Source organism: Pavona decussata, unplaced genomic scaffold, assembly GCF_977016875.1.
Source record: "Pavona decussata unplaced genomic scaffold, jaPavDecu1.1 SCAFFOLD_21, whole genome shotgun sequence".
NCBI classification, from domain to species: domain Eukaryota; kingdom Metazoa; phylum Cnidaria; class Anthozoa; order Scleractinia; family Agariciidae; genus Pavona; species Pavona decussata.
In genome coordinates this window covers 6,179,504-6,203,668 of record NW_028145444.1, presented here as the reverse complement: position 1 = coordinate 6,203,668, position 24,165 = coordinate 6,179,504, and the positions used below count along the sequence as shown (strand labels likewise).

The 24,165-nt window shown below is 37.0% G+C and overlaps 3 protein-coding genes across 4 annotated transcripts; 1 reads left to right on the top strand and 2 right to left on the bottom strand.

Moving 5' to 3' along the window:
- Nucleotides 1-4,286: 4,286 nt before the first annotated feature.
- Nucleotides 4,287-16,103, bottom strand: LOC146486471 (ZP domain-containing protein-like). 2 transcript variants are annotated; one of them, XM_085100927.1, is made up of 7 exons: nt 15,946-16,103; nt 15,376-15,498; nt 14,308-14,433; nt 6,486-6,891; nt 5,911-6,090; nt 5,101-5,393; nt 4,287-4,492 (listed from the first exon to the last, which is right to left on the bottom strand). In XM_085100927.1, exons 1-7 carry the CDS (start codon nt 16,043-16,045, stop codon nt 4,362-4,364), a joined length of 1,359 nt encoding a protein of 452 aa, XP_084957053.1. In that variant the 5' UTR covers nt 16,046-16,103; the 3' UTR covers nt 4,287-4,361. The 2 variants fall into 2 exon arrangements, with proteins under 2 accessions (XP_084957053.1, XP_084957046.1); XM_085100920.1 differs by lacking the exons at nt 4,287-4,492; nt 5,101-5,393; nt 5,911-6,090; nt 6,486-6,891 and adding exons at nt 11,052-11,271; nt 11,779-12,074; nt 12,597-12,776; nt 13,087-13,492.
- On the bottom strand, nt 7,156-9,646 carry LOC146486472 (cubilin homolog). Its single transcript, XM_085101000.1, has 2 exons — nt 9,456-9,646; nt 7,156-7,672 (listed from the first exon to the last, which is right to left on the bottom strand). Exons 1-2 carry the CDS (start codon nt 9,607-9,609, stop codon nt 7,524-7,526), a joined length of 303 nt encoding a protein of 100 aa, XP_084957126.1. The 5' UTR covers nt 9,610-9,646; the 3' UTR covers nt 7,156-7,523.
- Nucleotides 16,104-17,296: 1,193 nt separating the features above from the next.
- Nucleotides 17,297-23,719, top strand: LOC146486470 (ZP domain-containing protein-like). Its single transcript, XM_085100907.1, has 7 exons — nt 17,297-17,501; nt 19,136-19,249; nt 20,048-20,173; nt 20,939-21,344; nt 21,708-21,887; nt 22,615-22,928; nt 23,540-23,719. Exons 1-7 carry the CDS (start codon nt 17,339-17,341, stop codon nt 23,662-23,664), a joined length of 1,428 nt encoding a protein of 475 aa, XP_084957033.1. The 5' UTR covers nt 17,297-17,338; the 3' UTR covers nt 23,665-23,719.
- The last annotated feature ends 446 nt before the right edge of the window (nt 23,720-24,165 follow it).

Genomic DNA, 24,165 nt, shown 5'->3' with positions numbered 1-24,165 from the left:
ACTGCTATGTGGCCTTTTTTTTAAGGTCTTTTTACGTATGTATTCAGATCAGTGAAAAGAAGTAGTCTATTGTTGCCATTGTCACCTGCCAAAGAATAGCCAGAACGCTAAAATTAAAAGTAGAAGACTTCAAATTGACTTGAAGTTCTTTTAGTTATTAGCTTAAGGAGTAACAACTTCATATAGAGTAAGTTTGTTGAGAATATAATCATGATAATGTTCACTGTAACAAAATCCCTTAAGAGCAAATAAAGATTTGGATATATTGCTTGAATTGTTTAACTGTTTCGTGTATTAACATTTTAGCCTGTTAAACTATTGTTATGGTTGGTCTTATTATTATTATTATTATTATTATTATTATTATTATTATTATTATTATTATTATTATTATTATTATTATTATGGTGATGCCGATGATGATGCCTCGCTGAATAACACCATGGTGACGTGTGCTCCCTGGTTAAAGGAATGCTGAGCAGATTCGAGTAACCATAACGGCATTCGATATGTACCACCTGAGTCCGGTCGCATGACACAAATTAATCAACTTCCCCTTGTTTACTCGTAAAATATTAAGACAACAATGACTTTGTTTGGCTGAAAATGGGGAAGTGGGTGACAAAGTTCTTGTTTGTTGTTTTTCTTTTATTTGTTTATTAATATTATTTACTTATTTATTTGCTTTTATTTATTAATGTTTTTATTTGAGTATTTCTTTTTTAATTATGGTCATTTCAAGGATTCCAGTTCCGGTTCCAAATTCCAGCGTTCATTATTTCCAACTTACCAAAAATTAAGCACTCGAAATGTAAACCGAAGGTCTATGTGAAAATGCAACTGAAAAGAGGAGACTCTCTACTTGAACAATAAAACGCCCATCTCGAAAATGGGAACATCTACAGAACGCAGGGCCAGTTTTGCAGGTACTGTATATCTATTTTGTGTTTTTTTAGCTCATTCCTAGAACTAAAGAACAAGGAATTGCTGTACATGTAAAATTTGATATTCGCGTTAAATCAACAAACACTCAGAACCATCCTGGGGGTTATTGAATGGTCTCTTAAAATTTTTGAGTGCTAGGAAAATGTGGCCCCACAAAATTTAAACGAGTGCCTGCTTGCCCGTGCTCATAAGAAAAATACAAATTCATTTCGTCAAGGGTTGACTTTTGTAACAGCGTCCTTCATGGCTTATCTGATTGCCAAAAAAAGAAAATGCAATGAGTTCAGAACTCCGTGGCTTGCCTTGTCTACCAAGCTCCAAAATTCTGTCATATTTCTCTATTATTGTCTGTACTTCACTGGCCACCAGTTAAACAGCGGGTCATGTATTTTGCTTTTCACATATAAAATAATTCTTGACTGGACGCACCTTACGACATTTGCTGTGACAGCCATGGAAATTTCCTACGCCTTCCCTGTTTTTTGTTGAAGAAAACACTCAGTGACCATACATTCTTGGTAATTGCACCTACCACTGTAAGCCTTGGAAGAAATTACCAGCTGATGCAAGGAATGCACATACCACAACCAATTTTCAAACTGTTATCAAGACTTTCTAGTTTAAATAAGCATTTTTATTGTAATGCATGTTGATTCTACATATTATTTTATCCTCTCCACTACATTTTTATTTTTATATCATTGTAGGCGCGACTGAGTATTGCATGGAAGTCTGCGCGTTATAAATTGTAATTGTTATGTACTGATTTATGAACATTCTGGGAAGTCCTTTTTATACATAATCAATTGATTTTGAGTGCAATTAATTAATCTTTAATTAATGTTGAAGAAAGGTGCCTGCATCGTTACAAGGTTAAAAGGAGTATTTGGAAATTTTATAACCGGACCTAGATGAAAACATTTCCTTCGAGGATTCCAGGTTCAATCAACGTCCTTGAGCTTCAATAGATTACTATTCTGTCAAAGCTGAACAAGCAAAGAAATAGCAAGCAATCAGGAGTGGTAATAATAATGATAATAATAATAATAATAATAATAATAATAATAATAATAATGATAATAATAATAAGAAGAAGAAGAAGAAGAAGAAGAAGAAGAAAAAGAAGAAAAAGAAGAAGAAGATGATGATGATAATGATGATGATGATGATGATGATGATGATGATGATGATGATGATGATGATGATGATGATGATGATGGTGATATACTATACTTTTTCCAGGTTTTGTTTTGTTTTGTTTTTTTTTTTTTCTTTTTTTGTTTAGTTTTGTTTTGTTTTGTTTTTTTTTACCTTATTGTAGTTTTTCGTATTGCCACTTTATATAAAATCATTTGTCTTGTTTTCATGAGTCGCGTGGTTTTTTTTCCTGTAGTTCCCTACTGGCCGCTGGTTAGCTCTGATGGGGTTACCTAAGACCTTTACTCTGTCCATGGCGGGGTGTATCAGGGCTCGCCATACGGTTGGTTTTTCTCTTTTCCTGTTTCATTTAGTTTTTTAAGTCCGTTTTCTCGACTATTTTTTCCCTAGGCTTTCGGTTGTTCTAAGAGACTCCGCTTGGATTTTGATCCCAAGAGGGTGGTACCTGACCAAGTTGCTTGGTGTGATTGGAATGTGGGAAAGCCCCGTATGGCGGGCCCCAGTCCTTCTGTGGAGATGGTCTCTGCTGGTTCTGTTCTGGTCTCACCTACCCAGGTTATCTTTCGTGATCCGCGCACTTTTGTCGCCGGGGAAATACACCGCCACTAAGATCTTTGGGATTGGGTTCTTCAGGAATATCCTAAGCGCCAAGAGATTTGCAGTTTTCTTTCTCAGGGAGTAAAGTTCTCTGACTTCTTTGTCCACTTCAAAGGGGAATTCCATGAACAGTTTTATGACTCCCCTTTTCGTCCAGCTGTGATTTTTCCTAATGTTAAAAGTTGCGAGCAGTTTCACGACTTCGTTAGTACGACCATCCAGGATCGTGTCGTGAACGGTTTCCTTTCAATCTGGAGTAGGATTGGTGAGGTCGATCCGTCTCATTTAGTGATACCTATTACAACCCCGTATGTGCCATGATGAGCGCTTTCTTAATTTAGGGATTAAAGATCTGCCATTTCCGCTTGACTATATTCCCAATTTGCATTGTTATGTGCTTCAGGGACATTTTCAATTCGTTTTCGATGAAGAGAGTGGTTACGATCACGTGCTTTTATCCCCCGACAGTACCACGTAATTTGGCCTCGCATGGAAAGGATGCTTTTTTTTAATACAGAACTCTTCCCTTCGGCTTGAAGGCAAGTGTCTTCATCTATCACAGGATACGTACGGCTACAACTAGTAAGATTCGATCCCTGGGCGTACCATGCAACCAATACATTGATGATCGACATGTGGGTCAGCTCTGCTTCTCTCCTAGTTTCAACTCTACGTGGTCCAAACGGGCCTTTATATTAATCCTATCGATTTGTGGCGTTCTCGCTGCCGTCGTTGCTTGATTTCCCTACTGAACACACGGGAGAACACATCCCGGTAAAGGCTACTGAAATCTGGAAAGAAAAATTGGAGGTGACTACGCATATTTTCCAACTAAAGCTTACTATCTCTGAAAAATGCATGGTTACCCCCAATTGCTCTTGCTAAGATCTTTTTTTAACTTGGAATAAGTAAGCACCGTCCTTAAGAAATGATAATTTCTCAAGGACCTCCTTAAGATGCACAGAACGTATGCACAGTAGCAAACGTGTGAAATTTTGACTTCCATCTTAGGAACTGAGGCTTAATTCCGGAATTTAACGGTGTTCCTATTCGGGGGTTGATTCTGTTTTTGGAATGAACCGAACGGTATTCTGTTCATTCTTCCACCATTAACGAATGAACGGAATCAAAAGTGCTCAGAAAAGTGAATAGCATTCTTTTGCGAATTAGTATTTTGTCGGCAGAATAATAGCTTGCAGTGTTGCCCCAAAAAGAATACGCGCTTGGAGAGGTGTTTGCTTTGTGTGAGTTACTTTATACTTTTGAGATATATGCGGAAAATCTTTTTCACGGAAATTTTCGACTGGGAGTATTTGAGGGATGGGGTAAACATTTACTTAGGTCTGTATGTCTCAACTGTATTCAACTGAAAGCAGCGAGGTTGTTTAAATTTTCTTGTTTGCAAGTGGTGAGATTCACATGGAGTGGAGTATTTTTCGCAGGATTTTTTTTGCCTGGGTAACTGAACAGGTTGTCGTTGGAAATCAATGTTTACGTTTTGAAAAATGATCAAAATGTTGGCCGCAGGGCAAAATTCTCCCAAAAACTTTGTCAGTAAGAAAATTCAGTCAGCGTTTCATTTCAGACACATTAATTTTATTTTGTTCTCTGAATAGTTTTCATCAATAGTGCCGCCAACTGTGAAAAAACTAGGCCCTTATTCAGTCTGACGTCACCATCAATGGAGTGTATACGGTGTCTTGGCTGGTTTTCTTGCGTGACAACAAAGCCATTCCCAGAAGGCAAAGCGCTGATATAACTGCCATGGAAAGGACTGCAGGTAAGGTCATTCCTAAAATGGTAAAAACAGAAAGCAAAAAAAACAAACACGTAGAGAGAATACTTAGGATCATTAAACAGGATGGCCGTCTTCTGAGAATACCTATTTGAACTGAACTGAACTAAACTTAATTGAAAACCTCAGTGGGAATCTTTTCAATTTTAAAGTGATTTCCTAGATTCTGAGTTAAATTCATAAAAAAAGGTTTTAATTGATGAGAAAAACAGCGTGGATGCATTTATGAATTGATCTAAAGAAAGTTGATATTAAGATACGTAAGTCTTAAGGAGTGTTTTTTAATTGTCCTGTTGTTTGTGTGTCTTGACATTGCCTGGGTCACAAATACGCCCCACGTTTCATGGGGACAAATTTGTATCAACAGTGGTAATATGGGCTCAGGGTGTTTTTATCATACGATATTTTCCCTGGTTATAGTTTCATTTAAATCTTGCCTGCAGCAAGAGACCTCATCGTCTCTTGCCTACGGTTATTAGTTTAAGTTCTATAGGGAGCCACAATTAGTTATACATAACAATTGTACATTTGGACGTTTCAAAAAAACGATACTTATACATAGCGATTGTACAAGATATTATTTCACAAAACGGCACATTACTTACCATGGAAGGCTGGTTTTCCAGCTGAAGTTTTGTTTACATCACTGCTAAGTGTGAAGGGGCCCTGCGCCATTGGGTACAATTTATCGTCACTGCTGACGTCACGTCTCTTTCTAGATCCCTTAATGCAGCCCTGTGCACATTTAGAGTTTGGGTTTCCTGCGTCACAAATCCTTATTTGGCAGTGGACAAACACGAATGGGTGATCAGCGATAAATTTGAAACCTTCTGTCTTGAATCGGGAGACGCCCTCTTTTGATGATTTGAGGAATGTAGTGGTTTCGTCGACGGGACATCTAAAAGAAAGGAAAACATTAAATTGTACTCTGAGTCTTTGGGGCAGTTTCGTTTGCCCATGCTAAATCATGGCACAAGTTTTTGACTGTTATACTCTGGTAGAAAATAATTTTAGAAGGAAGAAAGATCTTTCGTTTAGTTTAAGTCAAATTTAATGCCTTAAAAAAGAATTTAAGAAAAATGTCTTGAAGTTCAACATCACAAATTCCTTATGGCGGTCTTCGGAATATAGCACAGTTATCAGCTCACTTGTTATCTAACCACGAGGAGGAGAATCAGATCAGCTTTCAAAAACCCATTTCCTCTGCTATCAACCTCTTTTTAGAAGGTTCAGCTTTATAGGAGTTTAATAGGCGAAGTACTTTAGTACTTTTTCTCCCATCGTAGTTCCCAAATGCTAGAGGTCAAGAAAGTCATACTGTATTAATTATTAGGATCCGTCTAAACTAGAAGTATTCAGCCAGTTAGAAACGATTTGTGATGAAATCCTAGAAATCGTCCGTTATATCAACCTACCCGCTTGTGATGAGGTTATATTTAGCGCCATCTTTTCTGTCCTGGGTGGGTGTAGCGTAACAATTCTCTGCCAAGACGGACAGAGTCTTGTCCTTGGATTTCACGGATGATTGGAAATACAGATTCTGCCTTAATTTGACTTCCACAGGGTAGTCACTTGAAGTGTAAGCCGATTCGAACCTGATATATTAAGAAGAAGAACAAACAATAAAATGTGTCAAACACTCAGTTGAAGCATTTAAATTATAGAAATTAATGACATCGTTGTGCAGCAACAAGGGAATTTTCGTTCAAATCGTGTAAAAATGGCTATTTCAATTTTAATTTTATCTTAGCAGTTCCTAATTCACTTAATGAAACGCATTTCCTCTATCGAATATATTTACAAACATGAGCATGTTAACTAAAATATTTTGTTAAATTTTTAAACGAAAGCAGAAAAAACAACTTGTCATGAAGGCCAGCAAGTTATCCTGCGAACAAAGGAAATAGAAGATGTCTGCACTCAGGCTAATGGCAGGTCTAAAACTTTTAACATCAGAAAAAAAAAAAAAGAAAAAAGAAGTCAGACATACCTATCTCCGCGGAATATGTCCAAAGCGACTGTAAGGTTTCCTTTTCCATCTTCATCAAAAACCAATTTCGTGGTATCAGGTTTGATTCCAGCAGCAGTCGCATCACCTGAGTTATTGTAGTAACATTTGAAGGGTATCTCGATCTCACGAACTCTCGTAATAATAGCATCATCTGCCACTGGGATTTCTAAGACTGTGTTACTGTAGACCATAGCGCCTTTCCTGTGTCTGGCGGTCGTACCACAGCTGGTCAATGCAGTCGTCAGAGTGTAATGGGTTTCTGTTTCCGTGGCAACACAGTTGACATCTCGAAGAGTGACGTGTTCACGGTTCAAACCGAGGAGGAGAGATTTGGGCAGAGTGATTGACATGTCGTTTTGCCGGCATTGCACAGAAACACCAGATGCTGCAAGAACAAACCAAAGATTGCTCAGTCAAGTTGATTAATATTATAAACTAAATTCGATTTTGAAACGACATTACGGCTTTATAATGACGGCTAGTTGGGAGAAAATATATTGGGCGGAGTCGCGAAGCGACGGAGCCCAATACGGAATATATTTTCTCCCAACGCTTACGTTACGGGTTATTTGAATTTTTGGCTTTAATTAAAGCTTGCGCGCATTTGCGGAATCAACTCGTTAGAACAATTTTCGTCAAATCGGTGGAAACCTAAGTAAAGAGTAACAGAATGAAAAAAAAAATAGATTGTTGAAACTTGTGAAGATGGAGACTGCTTAGAAGCAATGATGTTCCAATGGTACATTAATCATCATCATTTACCACAAGCTACTAGTCTCTTCTAACTAGAACATTCAGCGTAAATTTTAAATTTTATTAACTGGTTTTATATATAGATAAATGCGACTTGGATTGTTAGTAATTGCAAAGAATGGATTCAACTCTTTCTGAGCAATTTGACTTGTGACAAATGTAGCAGTCTTGGTCATTGCTCGTTTTGAAGTGTGAACGAGTTTTGTACGGAATAAATCAAGCCCGAGGTTCATGTACAACAGTCCTATTGACGATATTTAAATTTTAATGTGTATGTTCGTTTTCACATGAACTGTCACCTTGTTCACAAGTTTGTCCATCAAATCCTGAGGCACATTGGCAAGTGTAGCTATCGCCCTCAGTCACTGAACAAGTCCCTCCGTTCTTACATGGGCCACTGTTACATGGATTGACTATCGAATAAAAATAAAGTATTGATTCGGAGAATGGTGTGCGTTTTTGAAGACTCGCACACGTATATTGGATACAATAATCGTATTCTATTAGTTGCAAGAGTTTAAGCCAGAAAAAGAAAAAAAAGATAGGTTAATTTGTGTTCAGAAAATTACAAGGACTCTACTTCGATCGGTCAAATACGCCAATAACAGTTCTGCCAATTTTCTGAAACATTGTCAAGATCAAAACGCAAAATACAATGTAATAAAATGTAATAAAAATTGACGCAAAATGTAATTAATTTTGACTTGAACGTGACTGAACATTGTCAACCCAAAATATAACCTTCGACGCAAACTTGTAATAAATAAATGAATGAAGGCCAAATTTCTCTTGAAAAACTGGTATTTGTGCGGGTAATCAACGGCAATCTGCGATTTTGCTAACTAGTGGACACCTGTAGCTTTCAACTCGACTTAGTTTTGAAACAGATCAAGTTACAGTTTTGCATTGACAATTAGGATACGATTAAAACTTGCATGTTCTGTGTAAAAATCATTTGAAGAAAAAAAAAACAGACTTAGTTTGAACCATTTCTATTACAACTGGTTCAGTTGGATGGAGACGTTTGGAGTTAAGTGTCATACGTACAGTATCGACTTCCCAGTGCGTGATGTTTCATGATCAGCTAATTGCTTTTCAAGCAGATTCATCTTCAATTAAATTTCGTTGCTATCCTCATCACTTATGTAGTTTGGTGTCTAATGAAAATTATATCTTGCATTGCCTTGTTGTGCTACACACTCAGGTAGTGATATGACATGCCACAGCTTGTAAACAAGTTTATACACAGAGTTATACTGGATTATTTAAGTATTCTCGAAAAAGAGCATTTTATTCTGTAAGTCTTACCCTCATCGCCCAGTAAATGACCAAGAAATGCATATATGACCTAGAAAGTACACCTTAGGGTGAAGTTTTATTATTATTTTTATTTATTTATTTATTTATTATTTTTTTTTTTTTGGTTTTTGTTTGACCAATAATCAAAAAGTTATTTTGGAAAAATTCTCTGTCTTCCAATTCACCAAATGATAGATGTTTTGGTCAATAACCAATCCAAACCACAATATTATAATACTTACAATTTAATTACGTTTTGTGCTACTTTTTTACATTCCATATTGCGTCAAAACTCATTAAATTTTCTGTCGCTATAACATTTTGCGCTCAAGGTTATTTTGCTTCAAAAGTTATTACATTTTGCGTGAAGTTATTACAATTTGTTTTACAGTAACTTTGTATATTTTGTGGCACAAGACCTGTTCTACTTGAATATTTTTAAATATTGCGCCACAAAATTTACAAAGTCACTGTAATACAAATTGCAATAACTTCAAAAGCAATCAGTAAGGCCAATGTAAACCGTCTCTGTACTTTTGTTAAAAGTATTCTACACGGTCACTGCATTTTGCGTTATTACATTATGCGTTGAAAGAGTTATTTCATTTAAGTTTAAAAAATCTCACATTCTGCGTCAACTGCCTTATTACATTTGAGTGCATTATTTTTATAACATTTGCGTCAGTATTATGTTTTGCGACACAGCATACGTATTTCTCGGGACAAAATGTTTTCGAAGCTTGTAAGAAGCATACTATTGTGCTCAAGCTCGAGTGGATGCCCAATAGTAAATTTGGATTGATACACTAACACTTCAATTCGCCATGTGTTGATTTAAATGCTTCATAAACGGGAGAAAAAATCGTCTTACGATAGCTATCGAGTAGAATATCTTACCGCCAGAAGAATCCTCCATGAATGTTCCTTCAGGTAAACGCGGATCAACTTCGTCGAATTGTTCATGTAGTGACTCCGTTTCTTGCAATATTCTTCTTCCGTTTGTAGTAAAGATGCAAAAGAGCAGCAATGCTTGTACGACAGCGCGACTCATGTCTGATTTACAGATATCTAGTACAGTCTTCCTCCTCACAAAGAAATGGCCACTGATGTGACTATTGTCGTATTTAATTGTCCTTTTAAAGCCTAGGGTGCTATTCTGTTTGTTGTTTTGCATTAAATTAGCGATGATTTATTGCAGTTATCTTTGTGTTGTCAAATTAAGCAGTATTCGTTATTATGAAAATACCAATAATAATGGATATCGTGTATTTGTATCGTAATCGAGCTCCGAAACATTTTCCTTTATGAATTGTAGCATTAACATGACTTGTTAAAATTAAAATCCGTTTCATTTCAAACATTTGCCGTGCATCAAAGTTGATCATCTGTTATTGTCTTATCGTCTGATGGTCACGTATTTTGGCCTCGCATGGAAAGGATGTTTTTTTTTTTTAATAAAGAACTCTTCCCCTCGGCTTGAAGGCAAGTGCCTTCATCTATCACAGGATAGGTATGGCTACAACTAGTACGATTCGATCCCTGGGCGTACCATGCAACCAATACATTGATGATCGACATGTGGGTCAGCTCCGTTTATCCCCTAGTTTCCACTCTGGATGGTCCAAACGGGCCTTTATAGCAAACCTATCGTTTTGTGGCGTTCTCGCTGCCATCGTTGCTTGCTTTTCCTATTTACTACGCGGGAGAACATATCTCAGTAAAGGCTACTGAAATCTAGAAAAAAAAATTGCGGGTGACCATGCAATTTTTCCAAATTGAAGCTTAATTATCTCTGAAAAATGAAGGAATGAAGAATTTTTTCCGGCTTAATCATAAACCGCGAGAACGTATGCGCAGTAGCAAAGGAGGTACCCTTCTCAGTAAGGAGAGTTAAATTACAAGCAAACGTGTGAAATTTTGACTTCCACTCTAGGAACTGAGGCTTAATTCCGGAATTTAACGGTATTCCTATTACGGACTGATTCTGTTTTCGGAATGAACCGAATAGTATTCTGTTCATTCTTCCACCGTTAGCGAATGAACGGAATCAAAAGTGCTCAGAAAAGTGAATAACATTCTTTCGCGAATTAGTATTCTGTCTGCAGAATAAGAGTAGTTTGCAGTGTTGCCCCAAAAAGGATACACGCTTAGAGAGGTGTTCGCCTGACGGTGGCGTGTCCCCCTTGAGTGAGTCACTTTATACTTTTGAGATATATTCGGGAAATCTTTTTCGCAGAAATTGTTCGACTTTGGGTATTTGAGGAACGGGCTAAACTTATTCAAAGTGAAAGCAGGTTGTTTCTTGTCTGCAAGCGGTGAGATTCACATAAAATGGAGTATTTTTCGAGGCATTTTTCTTTCGCGAGAGGATTGGGTCACTAAACAGGTGCTCGTTGGTAATCCATGTTTATGTTTTGAAAAAATGACCAAAATTTTGGCCGCAGGGCAAAATTCTCCCCCAAAACTTTGTCAGTAAGAAAATTCAGTCAGCGCTTCATTTCAGACACATTAATTTTATTTTATTCTCTGAATAGTTTTCATCCACAGTGCCGCCAACTGTGGAAAAGAAAGTAGGCTCTAGTTCAGTCTGACGTCACCATCAATGGAGTGTATACAGTGTCTTGGCTGGATTTCTTGCGTGACAACAAAGCCATTCCCAGAAGGCAAAGCGCTGATATAACGGACATGGAAAGGACTGCAGGTAAGGTCATTCCTAAAATGGTAAAAACAGAAAGCAAAGAAACAAACACGTTGAGAGAGTACTTGCATTTTGGATTGTTAAACAGGATAGCCGTCTTCTGAGAATACTTATTTGAACTAAATTGAACTAAACTTTATTGAAAATCTATGTCTCAGTGGGAATCTTTTCAATTTTAAAGCACTTTCCTTGATTCTGATTTCCGATCATTAAAAAATGTTTAATTGATGAGAAAAACAACGCGAATGCATTTATGAATTGATCTAAAGACATTTTATGAATCTTATTATAAGTAAGTCTTAAGAGTGTTTTTATTTCTCTTGTAATTTGTGTGCCTTACATAGCCTGAGTCACAAATGCGTCCCACATTTCAAGGGGATTAGTTTGTATCAACGATGGTAGTATGGGTGGAGGATGTTTTAATGATACGATGATTTTCCCTAGTTATAGCTCTAGGGAGCTGTAATTACTTGTACATAGCGATTGTACAAAGGCATTTCAAAAAAATGATACTTTACTTACCATGGAAGGCTGTTTTTCCAGCTGCAGTCATTTCGTTTACATCACTGCTAAGTGTGAAGGGTCCCTGTGCCATTGGGTACAATTTATCGTCACCGCTTACGTCACGTTTCTTTCTAGATCCCTGAATGCAGCCCTGTGCACATCTAGAGTTTGTGTTTTCTGCGTCACAAATCCTTATTTGGCAGTGGACAAACACGAATGGGTGATCAGCGATAAATTTGAAGCCCTCTGTCTTGAATCGGGAGACGCCCACTTTTGGTGATTTGAGAAATGTGGTGGTTTCGTCGACGGGACATCTAAAAGAAAGGTAAACGTTAAATTATAGCGGCGTCCATTCCTATTTGAGTCTTTGGAGCAGTTTCCTTTGCCCATTCTAAATCATTGCACAAGTGTTTGACTGTTATACTCTGGTTGGACATAATTTTAGAAGGAAGAGAGATCTTTCGTTTAGTTTTAGTCAAATTTTATTCCTTAAAAAAGAATTTAAGAAAAATATGTCTTGAAGTTCAACATCACAAATTCCATGGGCAGTCTTCCGAATATAGCACAGTTATCAGCTCACTTGTAATCTAACTACGAGGAGGAGAATCAGATCAGCTTTCAAATACCCATTTTCTCTGCTATCAACCTTGTTTTAGAAGGTACTGGCTTTAAACGAGTTTAACAAGCGAAGAAGTACTTGTACCTTCGTCGTAGTTTCCAAATGCTAGAGGTCAACAAAGTCACATCGTATACGGATCCGTCTAAACTCCAAGTAGTCAGCCATTAGGACACGATTTGTGATGAAAGGCTAGAAATCGTTCGTGATATCAACCTACCCATTTGTGATGAGGTAATATTTAGTGGCATCTTTTCTGTCCTTGGAGGGTGTTGCGTAACAATTCTCTGCCAAAACGGACAGAGTCTTGTCCTTGGATTTCACGGACGCTTGGAAATTTAGATTCTGCCTTAATTTGACTTCCACAGGGTAGTCACTTGAAGTGTAAGCTGATTCGAACCTGATATATTAAGAAGACGAAAAAAAATGCATCATTTCAATCAGTTGAAGCATTTAAATGTTAGAAATTATCTTAGCAGTTCCTAATTCACTTAATGAAACGCATTTCCTCTATCGAATATATTTACAAACATGAGAATGTTAACTAAAATAGTTTGCTAAATTTTTAAACGAATGCAGCAAAAACAACTTGTCATGAAGGCTATCAAGTTAGCCCGTGAACAAAAGAAATAGTCTACAAGAAGGCTAATGGCAGGTCTAAAGCTTTTAACATCAGAAAAAAAAAATGCAGAAAAATAAGTCAGACTTACTTGTCTCCGCGGAATATGTCCAATGCGACTGTAAAGTTTCCTTTTCCATCTTCATCAAAAACCAGTTTCCTGGTATCAGGTTCGATTCCAACAGCTGTCGCATCACCCGAGTTCTTGTAGTAACATTTGAAGGGTATCTCGATCTCACGAACTCTCGTAATAATAGCATCATCTGCCACTGGGATTTCCAAGACTGTATTACTGTACACTACAGCGCCTTTCTTGTGTCTGGCGGTCGTACCACAGCCGGTCAATGCAGTCGTCAGAGTGTAATGAGTTTCTGTTTCCGTGGCAACACAGTTGACATCTCGAAGAGTGACGTGTTCACGGTTCAAACCAAGGAGGAGAGATTTGGGCAGAGTGATTGACATGTCGTTTTGCCGGCATTGCACAGAAACACCAGAGGCTATAAGAACAAACAAACCATTGAAATGTGCTTCACAAATATCCACACTTGAAAGATATTTTATTCAATTGTTCCCTTGTTTTTCGTCGTATTTTTTCCGTTACAGTTCTGTAGAGAATTTGCTGTCCTAACAGGCAAAATCTCAATGCTTTCTTTAATGGTTTAAGGGGGCAATTTACCTAAATTTGAATGAAATTTAAAGAGGTTTTAAGAAGGGATAGACGAAAGAAAATGATTTTTGGAACACCAACAGACAGTTGATAGCCACGCAAGAGCACCCCAGGTTGCAAGTGGACGAACTTCTATCCGTCTATCCGTCTATTAATTATTAACTACAAATTCTAATTTTTAAACTTCACTTAATCTTCAATATTTCTTATTTCTCTTAATTTAACCAATCCTTCTAAAAAAACTACTCCTCCCAAATATACCCAAAAATCACCCAAAATTCACAAAATACCCCACAGCACAGATTCACGGGATAATGATAGGGTTTTTGGATTGCTTGAAACGTGAACGAGATATTTCCATTAAAGCCGTGTCAAGTGGCGGAAAAATGGCGTTTAGGTGAATTGCCCCCTTAAAGCAATCTCCATAATTGGACATAGTAAGACGAAACGTTCTATGTAAAACAAAAATGTAACAGTGTACTCTTAAGTACCGAAGATAATTTTAGCTATCTGTGGTGTTAAAAAAATGTTTAGTTATTTTCATGTGAATACGGTGTGTTTACGTCAAAACAGAAAGTAAAGAACGCCACAAACAGAACTTATCTTTCACAAAAAGGAAATTAAAGCTGAAATGTCTCTTCTCACCTACGCATGTATGACGATCTGGCGCCAAGTTCAGCTCGGAGTCTGGGCAAGAACAGATATAGCCTCCGGGTATGTTCTTGCACTTGTGGGAACAGCCGCCATTTTCTTTTGCACACTCGTTGATATCTTCAAGTAAAAAGGCTTAAAAATTATCCCTCTGTCCAGTTGATTAATATTTGATTGAATTAACATACACTTAGAGGAACGAAATGTTTTCACCAAGGTCCGGTTATAAAATTTTCTAGATACTCCTCTTCACCATGTATCGATGCAGGTACCTTTCTTCAACATTAATTAAAGATTAAATAACAGTGATTTACTTAAACAATCGCTGACAATTCTTGAAAAATTAACAATTAAAAACTTGTGAAAGAAATGCGATGTTATGATTTTAGCCTGGTGAATAAACGAAAGAGGAATTCGTCAGTCAGTGGCAAAGGTATACTCGGAAAAACGAAAGAGCAGTCTCCTGTAGCTCAGTGGTGGGGCATACGAACTAGTAATTGGAAGATTAAAGAAAAAGGTTCGACTCCTGTTGGGAGAACTGTTATTTTCGTTTTTCGGAGTATGCGTGTGTCACTGACTGAAAAATTCCTCTTTCAATTAAAACTTTGTTTACTAGAACATTATGTAGAACCGATCTACATGTTCTTTGGAAGACTTCTTTTCAGTTACCAACCGAAAAAAAGAATAAAGAATTTCAGTTTTTTTGAACACCTATTATTTTATTTCATCACGATTTAGACCACAATTTATTTGAAATGACCATGCAAAGAAAACAACGAATCAAATTAAGACATAAAAGGGGAATTTTCTGATCTCAGTTCTGTTGTAATTTAATGTGCAAGATAGCATTACAACACCGCAAGACGCATTCCGATACTTTTCTCTGTTATAGAAAAATGCTCTTACTTCACCCAGCTTTCTATTTTCCTTGGCCGCTAATAGTACCAGCATGTTAACAATGGCGACGTTAGAATATTTGCCACACTATTTTGGAGACATCGTTTTGCTGTATAAGAGCGTCCTATGAAAGTACACCAATAATTGGACGGTAACGTCGCCTACCGTTTTGGCAGTTGATTCCTCTGTAGCCGGTTGGGCAGAAACATTCGTATCCGTTAGAATTATCAGCTCTTGAACAAGTCGCACCATGTTTACAAGGATTGGGCTTACAATTCTCAACAGCACCTGCAACAAAAAGCAGGTAAACCTCCTCGACATTTTTGCAAAGGTAGTATCATAGACCATGTCTCAGTTTTCTAACCTTTGCAGTTCGCCATCTAATGAAAACTATTCAGCCAGATCTGTAATTTTCGCCGACATCGCTTCGTAAAAATTCCTTAATAAACCCTTAACAGCTCTTGCTACAAATACAGGTCTTAAAATGGACGTAACATCGCCTAATTTGTATTTAAACACCATATTCCAGAGATGTGCATAGACCAACTAAACTGAATATAAGAAGTCTGGCATTTTCTTAGGAAGTGACTGGAAAAATGAGCTACTAAAATAAAGTTTTTCGAAGGAGAGGTCCTCGTTTCACTTTAGCTAAGAATTGTTTAAATGTAATATTGAACGAGAAAACCAGTAGGATGTGTCAGAAAGTCTAAAGTAGAATTGCAAATATTAACTCACGCTTGGCCACAGTTGCTCTAACTCGTCTACTGGATGCGGCCTGACCAAAGAACAAGGTTAAAACGCAATGGAGCAGGAAAACAATTTTTAAATTCGACATAACCGATAACCGATAGTCAAAGCAGCTCAACGGGTCCCAACGTCACAGTAGTGAACGATAGTTGTACTTTTGTGGATGTGTGCAATGTTTTGGCTGTTTTTAAAGGCTCCAGTTTCGCTAATTGCGGTGTGAATTCTTGGACATAAAAAGGTGTAAATTACAGGCTGTCAGACCGACAAGCAATAGGAAACAAGTAACTGCGATCACAATATGTGACACGATTAATAATAGAACAACTGCATGTTATTTGCTATGGATTCTCAAAACAATTCACAGTGAAAGATTGGCGATATTATTTCATTCGCCTGTTCTTTTATTGATATAGTTTACAGAAACTTATGAAGCTCAGATTTAAGGTGAAGTCAGATACCTCATCGAAATTTTTACTCTTTCGCGTCAAGTTAGATGTTTTGCTGTTCGTTGACGGGTACTTATGTGGGAAAAGCTATTGAAAAGTTCAAAAATAAGACGGTGTTAGCGTTTTAATGTGCTGGATGTCATTTCTAAAGTAAAAAGTGCCGATTGCTAAACAAGGTTTGATGACCCCTGTATATAAACGTGAGAGCAAATAACATCATGTTTTTGGATCTATTTTTCTTTTATTTGTCTTAAGCTTGTTTTGTTTTTGCCATTGGTGAATACATAGTTAATTGAGGGATTGGTTATGAAACCTTGGCATGAAAACAATGGTGATGCTAATTATGCTGGAAGGGCCATGACCGTGCACAATCCTTAATTTTTGTTTTAACATTCACACTACTGTTGAATATCTTAACAGGAACGTTTCTATTGGCCAGTTGCTCCAACACATTTCAAAATCTATTGTGGTCTGTGCACGGTCAAGGCCAAAAATGCTAACAAAAACATATAACAAGAAATTTGTTAGGCTTCATAACCACTGTCAGACATAAGATAAGACAATAACAGATGATAAGACAATAACAGATGATCAACTTTGAAACACGGCAAATGTTTGAAATGAAACGGATTTAATTTTAGCAAGTTATATTAACGCTACAATTTATTACTCTGTCATAAAGGGAAATGTTTTGGAGCTCGATTACGATGCAAATACGCGATACCATTATTATGATTATTATTATTTTCATCATAACGAATACTGCTTAATTTGACAACACAAAGACAACTGTAATAAATCATCGCTAATTAATACAAAACAACAAACAGAATAGCACCCTACGCTTTAAAAGGACAATTAAATACGACAATAGTCACATCAGTGGTCATTTCTTTGTGAGGAGGAAGACTGTGCTAGATATCTGTAAATCGGACATGAGTCGCGCTGTCGTACAAGCATTGCTGCTCTTTTGCATCTTTACTACAAATGGAAAAAGAATATTGCGAGGAACAGAGTCACTAAATGAACAGCTTGTAAACCAATTCGACGAAGTTGATCGTTTACCTGAAGGAACATTCATGGAGGATTCTTCTGGCGGTAAGATCTACATTCTACTCGATAGCTATCGTAAGAAGATTTTTTTTTCTCCCGATTTGGAAGCATTTAAATCAACACATGGGAAATTGAGGTGTTAGTGTATCAATCCAAATTTACTATTGGGCATCCACTCGAGCTTGAGCACAAACGTATGCTTCTTACAAGCTTCAAAAACATTTTGTCCCTAGAAATACGTATGCTGTGTCGCAAAAGATAATACTGACGCAAATGTTATAAAAAAAAATGCACTCAAATGTAATAAGGCAGTTGACGCAGAATGTGAGAACTTTTCAACTTACTTTTAACCAAAGTACAGGGGCGGTTTACATTGGCCTAACTGATTGCTTAAACATTCAAGTAGAACAAGTCTTGCGCCACAGAATATTAAAGTCACTGTTATACAAATTGTAATATAACTTCACGAAAAATTTAATAACTTTTGGCGCAAAATGTTATAGCAACAGAAAATTTAATAAGTTTTGACGTAAAATAGAATATAAAAAAGTAGCACAAAACGTAATTAAATTTTGAGTATCATAATATTGATTTGGTGAACTGGAAAACAACTAGACTTTTGCCAAAATAACATTTTGATTATTGGTCAAACTAAAACTAAAAAAATATATAGAAAACTTCACCCTGAGGTGTACTTGCTAGGTCATATATGCATTTCTGGGATATGCGCTGGGCAATGAGGATAAGAGTCAGAGAATAAAATGCTCTTTTTCGAGAATACTTAAATAATCCAGTATAACTCTGTGTATAAACCTGTTTACAAGGTGTGGCACGTAGTATTACTACCTGAGTGTGTAGCACAACAAGGCAATGCAAGATATAATTTTCGTTAGACATCGAACTACATAAGCGATGACGATCGAACCGAAATTTAATTGAAGATGAATCTGCTTGAAAAGCCATTAGCTGATAATGAAACATTACGCACTGGGAAGTCGATACTGTACGTATGACACTTAACTCCAAACGTCTCCATCCATCCAACTGAACCAGTTGTAATAGAAATGGTTCAAACTAAGTCTGTTTTTTTTTTTTTTTCTTCAAATGATTTTTACACAGAACGAGCAAATTTTAGTCGTAAACTAACTGTTAATGCAAAACTGTAACTTGATCTGTTTCAAAACTAAGTCGAGTTGAAAGCTACAGGTGTCCACTAGTTAGCAAAATCGCAGATTACCGTTGATTACCCGCACAAATACCAGTTTTTCAAGAGAAATGTTACCTTAATTCATTCATTTATTACAAGTTTGCGTCGACGGTTATATTTTGGGTTGACAATGTTCAGTCACGTTTAAGTCAAAATTAATTACATTTTGCGTCAATTTTAATTACATTTTTGCTTAACAGTTTTCATGATTAGATTGTATTTTGCGTTAGTATTACATTTTGTGGAAATCATTACGTCTGGATCGTAACAATGTTTCAGAAAATCGGTAGAATTTTTATTCGCGTATTTACCAGAAGTAGAGTCCTTGTAATTTTCTGAACATAAATTGAGCTTTTTTTTCTGGCTTAAACTCTCGCGCTAATAGCATACGATTATTGTACCCAATATACGTGTGCAAGTCTTCAAAAACGCACACCATTCGTCGAATCAATACTTTATTTTTATTCGATAGTTAATCCATGTAACAGTGGCTCATGTAAGAATGGAGGGACTTGTTCAGTGACTGAAGGCGATAGCTACACTTGCCAATGTGCCTCAGGATTTGATGGAAAAACGTGTGAACAAGGTAATGTGAACAATTTACAATCCTGGAATTCACCTAACAGTGACAGACGGCAGACGTACAAACGAACATGCACATTAAAATTTAAATATCGTCAATAGGACTGTTGGCAGGAACCTTAGGCTTGGTTTATTCCGTTCAAACCTCGTTCACACTTCAAAACAAGCAAGCGACCTGAATTATTGGCAATGACCAAGACTGCTACGTTTGTCACAAGTCAAATTGCACTTTTTCTGGGGATTGAATCCCCAGCTGGATTGTTCCTGAGCAACTTTACTTTTGAAGAATGTACTATCTTTGTAATTAATAAAAATCCAAGTCGAATTTGTCTAAAAGAATTCAGTTTATAAACTTTAAATCTTCGAGTAAAAAGAGACTAGCTTGTAGTTGTAAAAACCCGCTTGTAGACCTAAGCTCCCCGTGAGTCACCCATAGCTCAGTGGTAGAGCCTCCGACCGATAGTTTTGCACAGTCGTGTTTGAGGACTTTTTACGAGCAACTTCACTTTTTACAAACGTACCACTGTTGGTGGTACAATTTACAATCCTGGCCATTTACATTAAAAGGTATAAAATAGATGTGAAATCAACTGTCAAGAGTGAGTATCAATGATCCTCAAAACTATAAAAAATATTTATTAAGTGCCCCTTTAAAATGCATAAGAGGTCTCGATGTTAAGTCTACTTATACCAAAGAGTGATATTAGTAAGACATACTCGAATATCCAAATGCATTACACAATGAAATAATTAAAAGTGTTAACCAATAATTTAACCGGCATATAAATAAACAACTTCTTAGATGTGGACGAATGCACAGTAAAAAATGGAGGATGTTCCCACGACTGTACTAACACAATTGGAAGCTACATATGCGCATGTCCAGACCCAGAACTGTCATTGGCTGACGACAAACACACTTGTGAAGGTAAGATTTTCCTTTACAGTGGTCTATTATCTTATAACCTGGCACGTTCGGCATGCTTATGTAGGAGACTGTTACCTTATCGAACTAAAACTGGAAACTGGAAAGTTGGAAATGTTGAGTTTTTATGTGGAAAAAATATAATCCGCAGGACCGGAGAAAAACCCTCGGAAAAGGGATAGGAATGGGAATAATGGAACTAACGTAATCATTTCTGAGGAAAGAGATCAATGTTCACAGATTTCAACAAGGGATTCTATATATAATAAAAAGAGAGTTATGTTTGGGGTGTTTGATATTTCTAAAGACGTAACACGTGTGGAGGAAGCATACTAAACATACTAGTAACGCTCGCCAGCTTGGCGGACTTTGAGACTTTGCTACCACGGACTCGAACTCGTTATTCCTGGCATGCGCGCGAGCGATCCTCTGATTAAAAAGACAGCAGCCAGGGTCCAGTAGTTCAAAGCCCGATTAAGCTTATCTTGGGTTAACTTGAAGTTTGATTCAAGTTTAATTACTAATCAATAAAGATTCTTCCAAAAGATTTTTGTCCCTTAGTTTTGATTTTCCCATTAGCTTAAAATCAGCTATTAAAAAAATTTTAACGAGCGAAATGAAAACCTCGGTTAAATTTTTTAATCGGGAATTGGCGTTAATCGGCTTTTGAATAACCGGGCCAAGATAATTAGATGATGCAAAGATACAAATGCACGAATGTTCGTTCAATTGTTCTCCATTATATTGTGTAGTTAACTTATTTTACAGCAAAAGGAGTCATCGTTAATTGCCTACCAAACGACATGTCCATCACTATCCCCAAGCCCATCCTCAAAGGAATGGACCGTGAGCATCTTCGACTCCTGGACCCCAAATGCGGAGCAACTGAAACTGACACACACTTTAATCTCAAAACACCGCTGACTGGATGCAACACCAAACGGAGGCAAACCAAATCTGCCATTGTATACAGCAACAAAGTTCTGGAGATTCCACTGAAACAATCTGACATCGTAACACGCGTCAGGGAGATCGAGATACCATTCAGTTGCTATTATTCCAACTTCGGAGTGGCAACAGCGGTTGGAGTGAAACCAGAAAATCGAAAACTTGTCTTCTCTGAAAAAGGAAAAGGAAATTTTACGGTTATGCTGGAAATGTTCCATAGCCAAAGGTATAAAAATAATTCAAGACCTCAGTGTTCCTATTTGAATCTTAATAAATAACGCAAATTTAACACGTGTATTTTGAGTAAACAATTCAGAGCAAGAGTGAAGAAAAAAAATGGAAAAAACTACGACTGCTCACAGGCAAGATTTCCCCAATACAACTGTGTATGAAAATCTAGGCTGCATTTTTTTTGCCTTCCGAAAGCTTTTCCCGACCATTTACTGATTATGTTGCTACTGAGAATGTAACTGTTTTCGGACACAGTCTCGAATGAACAAAGGGAATACCTGATTCCAAAGTCATTACTCTCAGCGATACTAAAACTGTTTAAACTATTAATGTTGCTTACTTTTCGTTTGTTTTGTAGATACGAAACAGCATACAGCCAAGATGATTTCCCTGTCTCGTTTAAACTTCGCCAACAGATTAACCTGCAGGCAAAAGTTGAGAGCAAGGACAAAAGGCTTGGAATCCTAGCTGAAAAATGTTTCGCTACGACAACCCCCAACGAAAAAGACCCTAAAAAGCATGTGATCTTGGATAACGGGTAAGGCTTTGCAACTTTCTTCGGATCAAAGTTTAGCACATCTTGCAATAACATCTCAAGGCGTCGAACGGTTACAAAGTGCGGAAACGCCAATGTGCATATACCTTTTTTATTATTGAGGTGATCATCACACAAAAATGATCATGTTACCTGCGATGAACATCTTTAAAAGACTCTAATTACAACTTTTGATATTGTCCAAGTCCAATGCTGCTTTCATCGGGAAGCAAAGCCACATTCCTGTTTCTAATGACCAGTTTAGAAAAAAGCTCTTGGGAATCCTCTTCGGAACTTAGGGGATCAATCACTTGGTTGGAGGGAATAGCCTTACCTTAAGATCCTTCCCTGGGTGGTATAATGTAGATTATATGCACTGATTGATTTAAATCTTCTGAAGGAGGCAGTTTTAGGACACTTTTTTTGAATTTTATTAATTAGGTTAAATGTACAGTCGCTCGATAAACCGGAAAAACTAAAATTGAGAGGCAAAAGCAAGTAGCTGTAGCTTTGTCCGTTACGTGCACATGCTTCTGGAATAGAATCAGAGTTCTAATGTTTCGCTCTTATTTCCATTTCATATCTATTGGCTATGTTTCAAAATTTACTTTTACAGATATTTGCACTTTTTAATCACTAGACTATACAAGAAACTCGTATCCCCTTACAAGGTGATAATGCGTAAAGTAAGGCATAAACTGGAATATTTTGTTGTTCGTTCTTTCACCAGCTGTGCCGTTGATGATACGGTAAAAACGTTCCCATCCCCTACGGGTAACTTTAGATTTGGTTTAGAAGCCTTCGAGTTTGTGAATCAGCCGTTTGTCTTCATTCACTGCCACGTGGTCATTTGCAATGAATCCGATGCTCAATCCAGGTGCGCTGAGGGATGTCAAAAGAATGCTCGAGTTCGACGCGACGTCGGAGGTCATAACGTGTATTCCCTGGCACAAGGACCAATCACTATAGATTACGCTGCCGACCACCTGGTAGATCTTGAAGAAGACGATATCAATCTTGCTGCCAAAAAAGTCGAAACTGCAGGTGAGTAAGCTGAATTTTTCTTTAATGAGTTTACGGTCGAGTCATGAACTGACAAAAATGACTAATGTACCATTGGAACATCATTGCTTCTAAGCAGTCTCCATCTTCACAAGTTTCAACAATCATTTTTTTTTTTCATTCTTTTACACTTAGGTTTCCACCAATTTGACGAAAATTTTCTAACGAGTTGATTTCGCAAATGCGCGCAAGCTTTATTTATTTGTGCATACTTCATTCTTTTTTTTTTTTTTGCATCGTAAATGCAGGATCAAAATTAGATCGTCTCCTATGTGCTTTTCAGGAGATTGTTGATATGTTGAATTGCAATTTTAGTTGCTCTAAGATTAATAATTCTAAGCGAAAAACGAAAGTGCTAATGACTAATTTTCTTTAAGTTTGTATGATAAATTTTAGGCTATAGGTTGATTGCATTGCCGCCATGTTGGCGCAAAAAACAAAAGAAAACTTGCTCACATAGTTTGCATAAAAATAGAATTTAACTCCCAGATGAGAAAAATCATATTGTTCCTTACCACTAACATGGCCGCCATGACGTAACGTGCAATCAACCTGGATGTTGCGCTACATTTTAACTCTTTTTATCCCCTCAGATGAAGTCAACGTTCCACTTCTTGCAACTGCCGGAGCCGTGACAGCTCTAACCATGTTTGGTGTCATATTTGTAGCCTTGCAGAGGAGATCACGTGATGCTCATTACTTACTATTGAATGAATAAATCTTTGTAAGATCACTTTCTGAAGCTTAAAAATAAAAGCTTTCTGTAAAGTTTACTGATTGTGTTATCAACGCGTTTGAAAATGGTGCATTTATAATAATTTGCTGAGAAGAATTGGGACAAAAGTAGAAATCTTAACCTTGTGCTTAAAATCTCCCTTAAATTTTCAAGGCCAAGGTAAACATTTTCTATGACACGAGATCGTATGAAACGAAGATTTTAATATTAATTATCAAGGAAGCGAATATTGGCGAGTTTTCGGACTCTTTTTAGCAGCGTACTATGAGAGATGAAAGGGAAGCATAATGCAAATTCGATTTTATCTGAATTTTAATTGGTTGAAGTCAATGCCACTAACATGTGTAGTCTAATTTAGGCCTAAGTATTTTTTTTTAATAGATACTGTCAGGTTTTAGAGCCCTAAGAGGTTATAAAATAGCTGCACAAATTTCTTCATCTACCTCAAACTCCCTGAATTTTCTATTTGTGGTCTTCTTGCTA

Coding starts and splice junctions, on each gene's coding strand:
- LOC146486472 (XM_085101000.1), bottom strand. CDS start 9,609: ATGAGTCGCGCTGTCGTACAAGCATTGCTGCTCTTTTGCATCTTTACT. Junction 7,673..9,455: donor CATGGAGGATTCTTCTGGCG/GTAAGATATTCT, acceptor TTTATTCGATAG/TCAATCCATGTAACAGTGGC.
- LOC146486471 (XM_085100920.1), bottom strand. CDS start 16,045: ATGTCGAATTTAAAAATTGTTTTCCTGCTCCATTGCGTTTTAACCTTG. Junction 14,434..15,375: donor AGGAATCAACTGCCAAAACG/GTAGGCGACGTT, acceptor TTTTACTTGAAG/ATATCAACGAGTGTGCAAAA. Junction 11,272..11,778: donor TGGAAAAACAGCCTTCCATG/GTAAGTAAAGTA, acceptor TTACCATTTTAG/GAATGACCTTACCTGCAGTC.
- LOC146486470 (XM_085100907.1), top strand. CDS start 17,339: ATGAGTCGCGCTGTCGTACAAGCATTGCTGCTCTTTTGCATCTTTACT. Junction 19,250..20,047: donor TGGAAAAACGTGTGAACAAG/GTAATGTGAACA, acceptor ACAACTTCTTAG/ATGTGGACGAATGCACAGTA. Junction 22,929..23,539: donor CAAAAAAGTCGAAACTGCAG/GTGAGTAAGCTG, acceptor TTATCCCCTCAG/ATGAAGTCAACGTTCCACTT.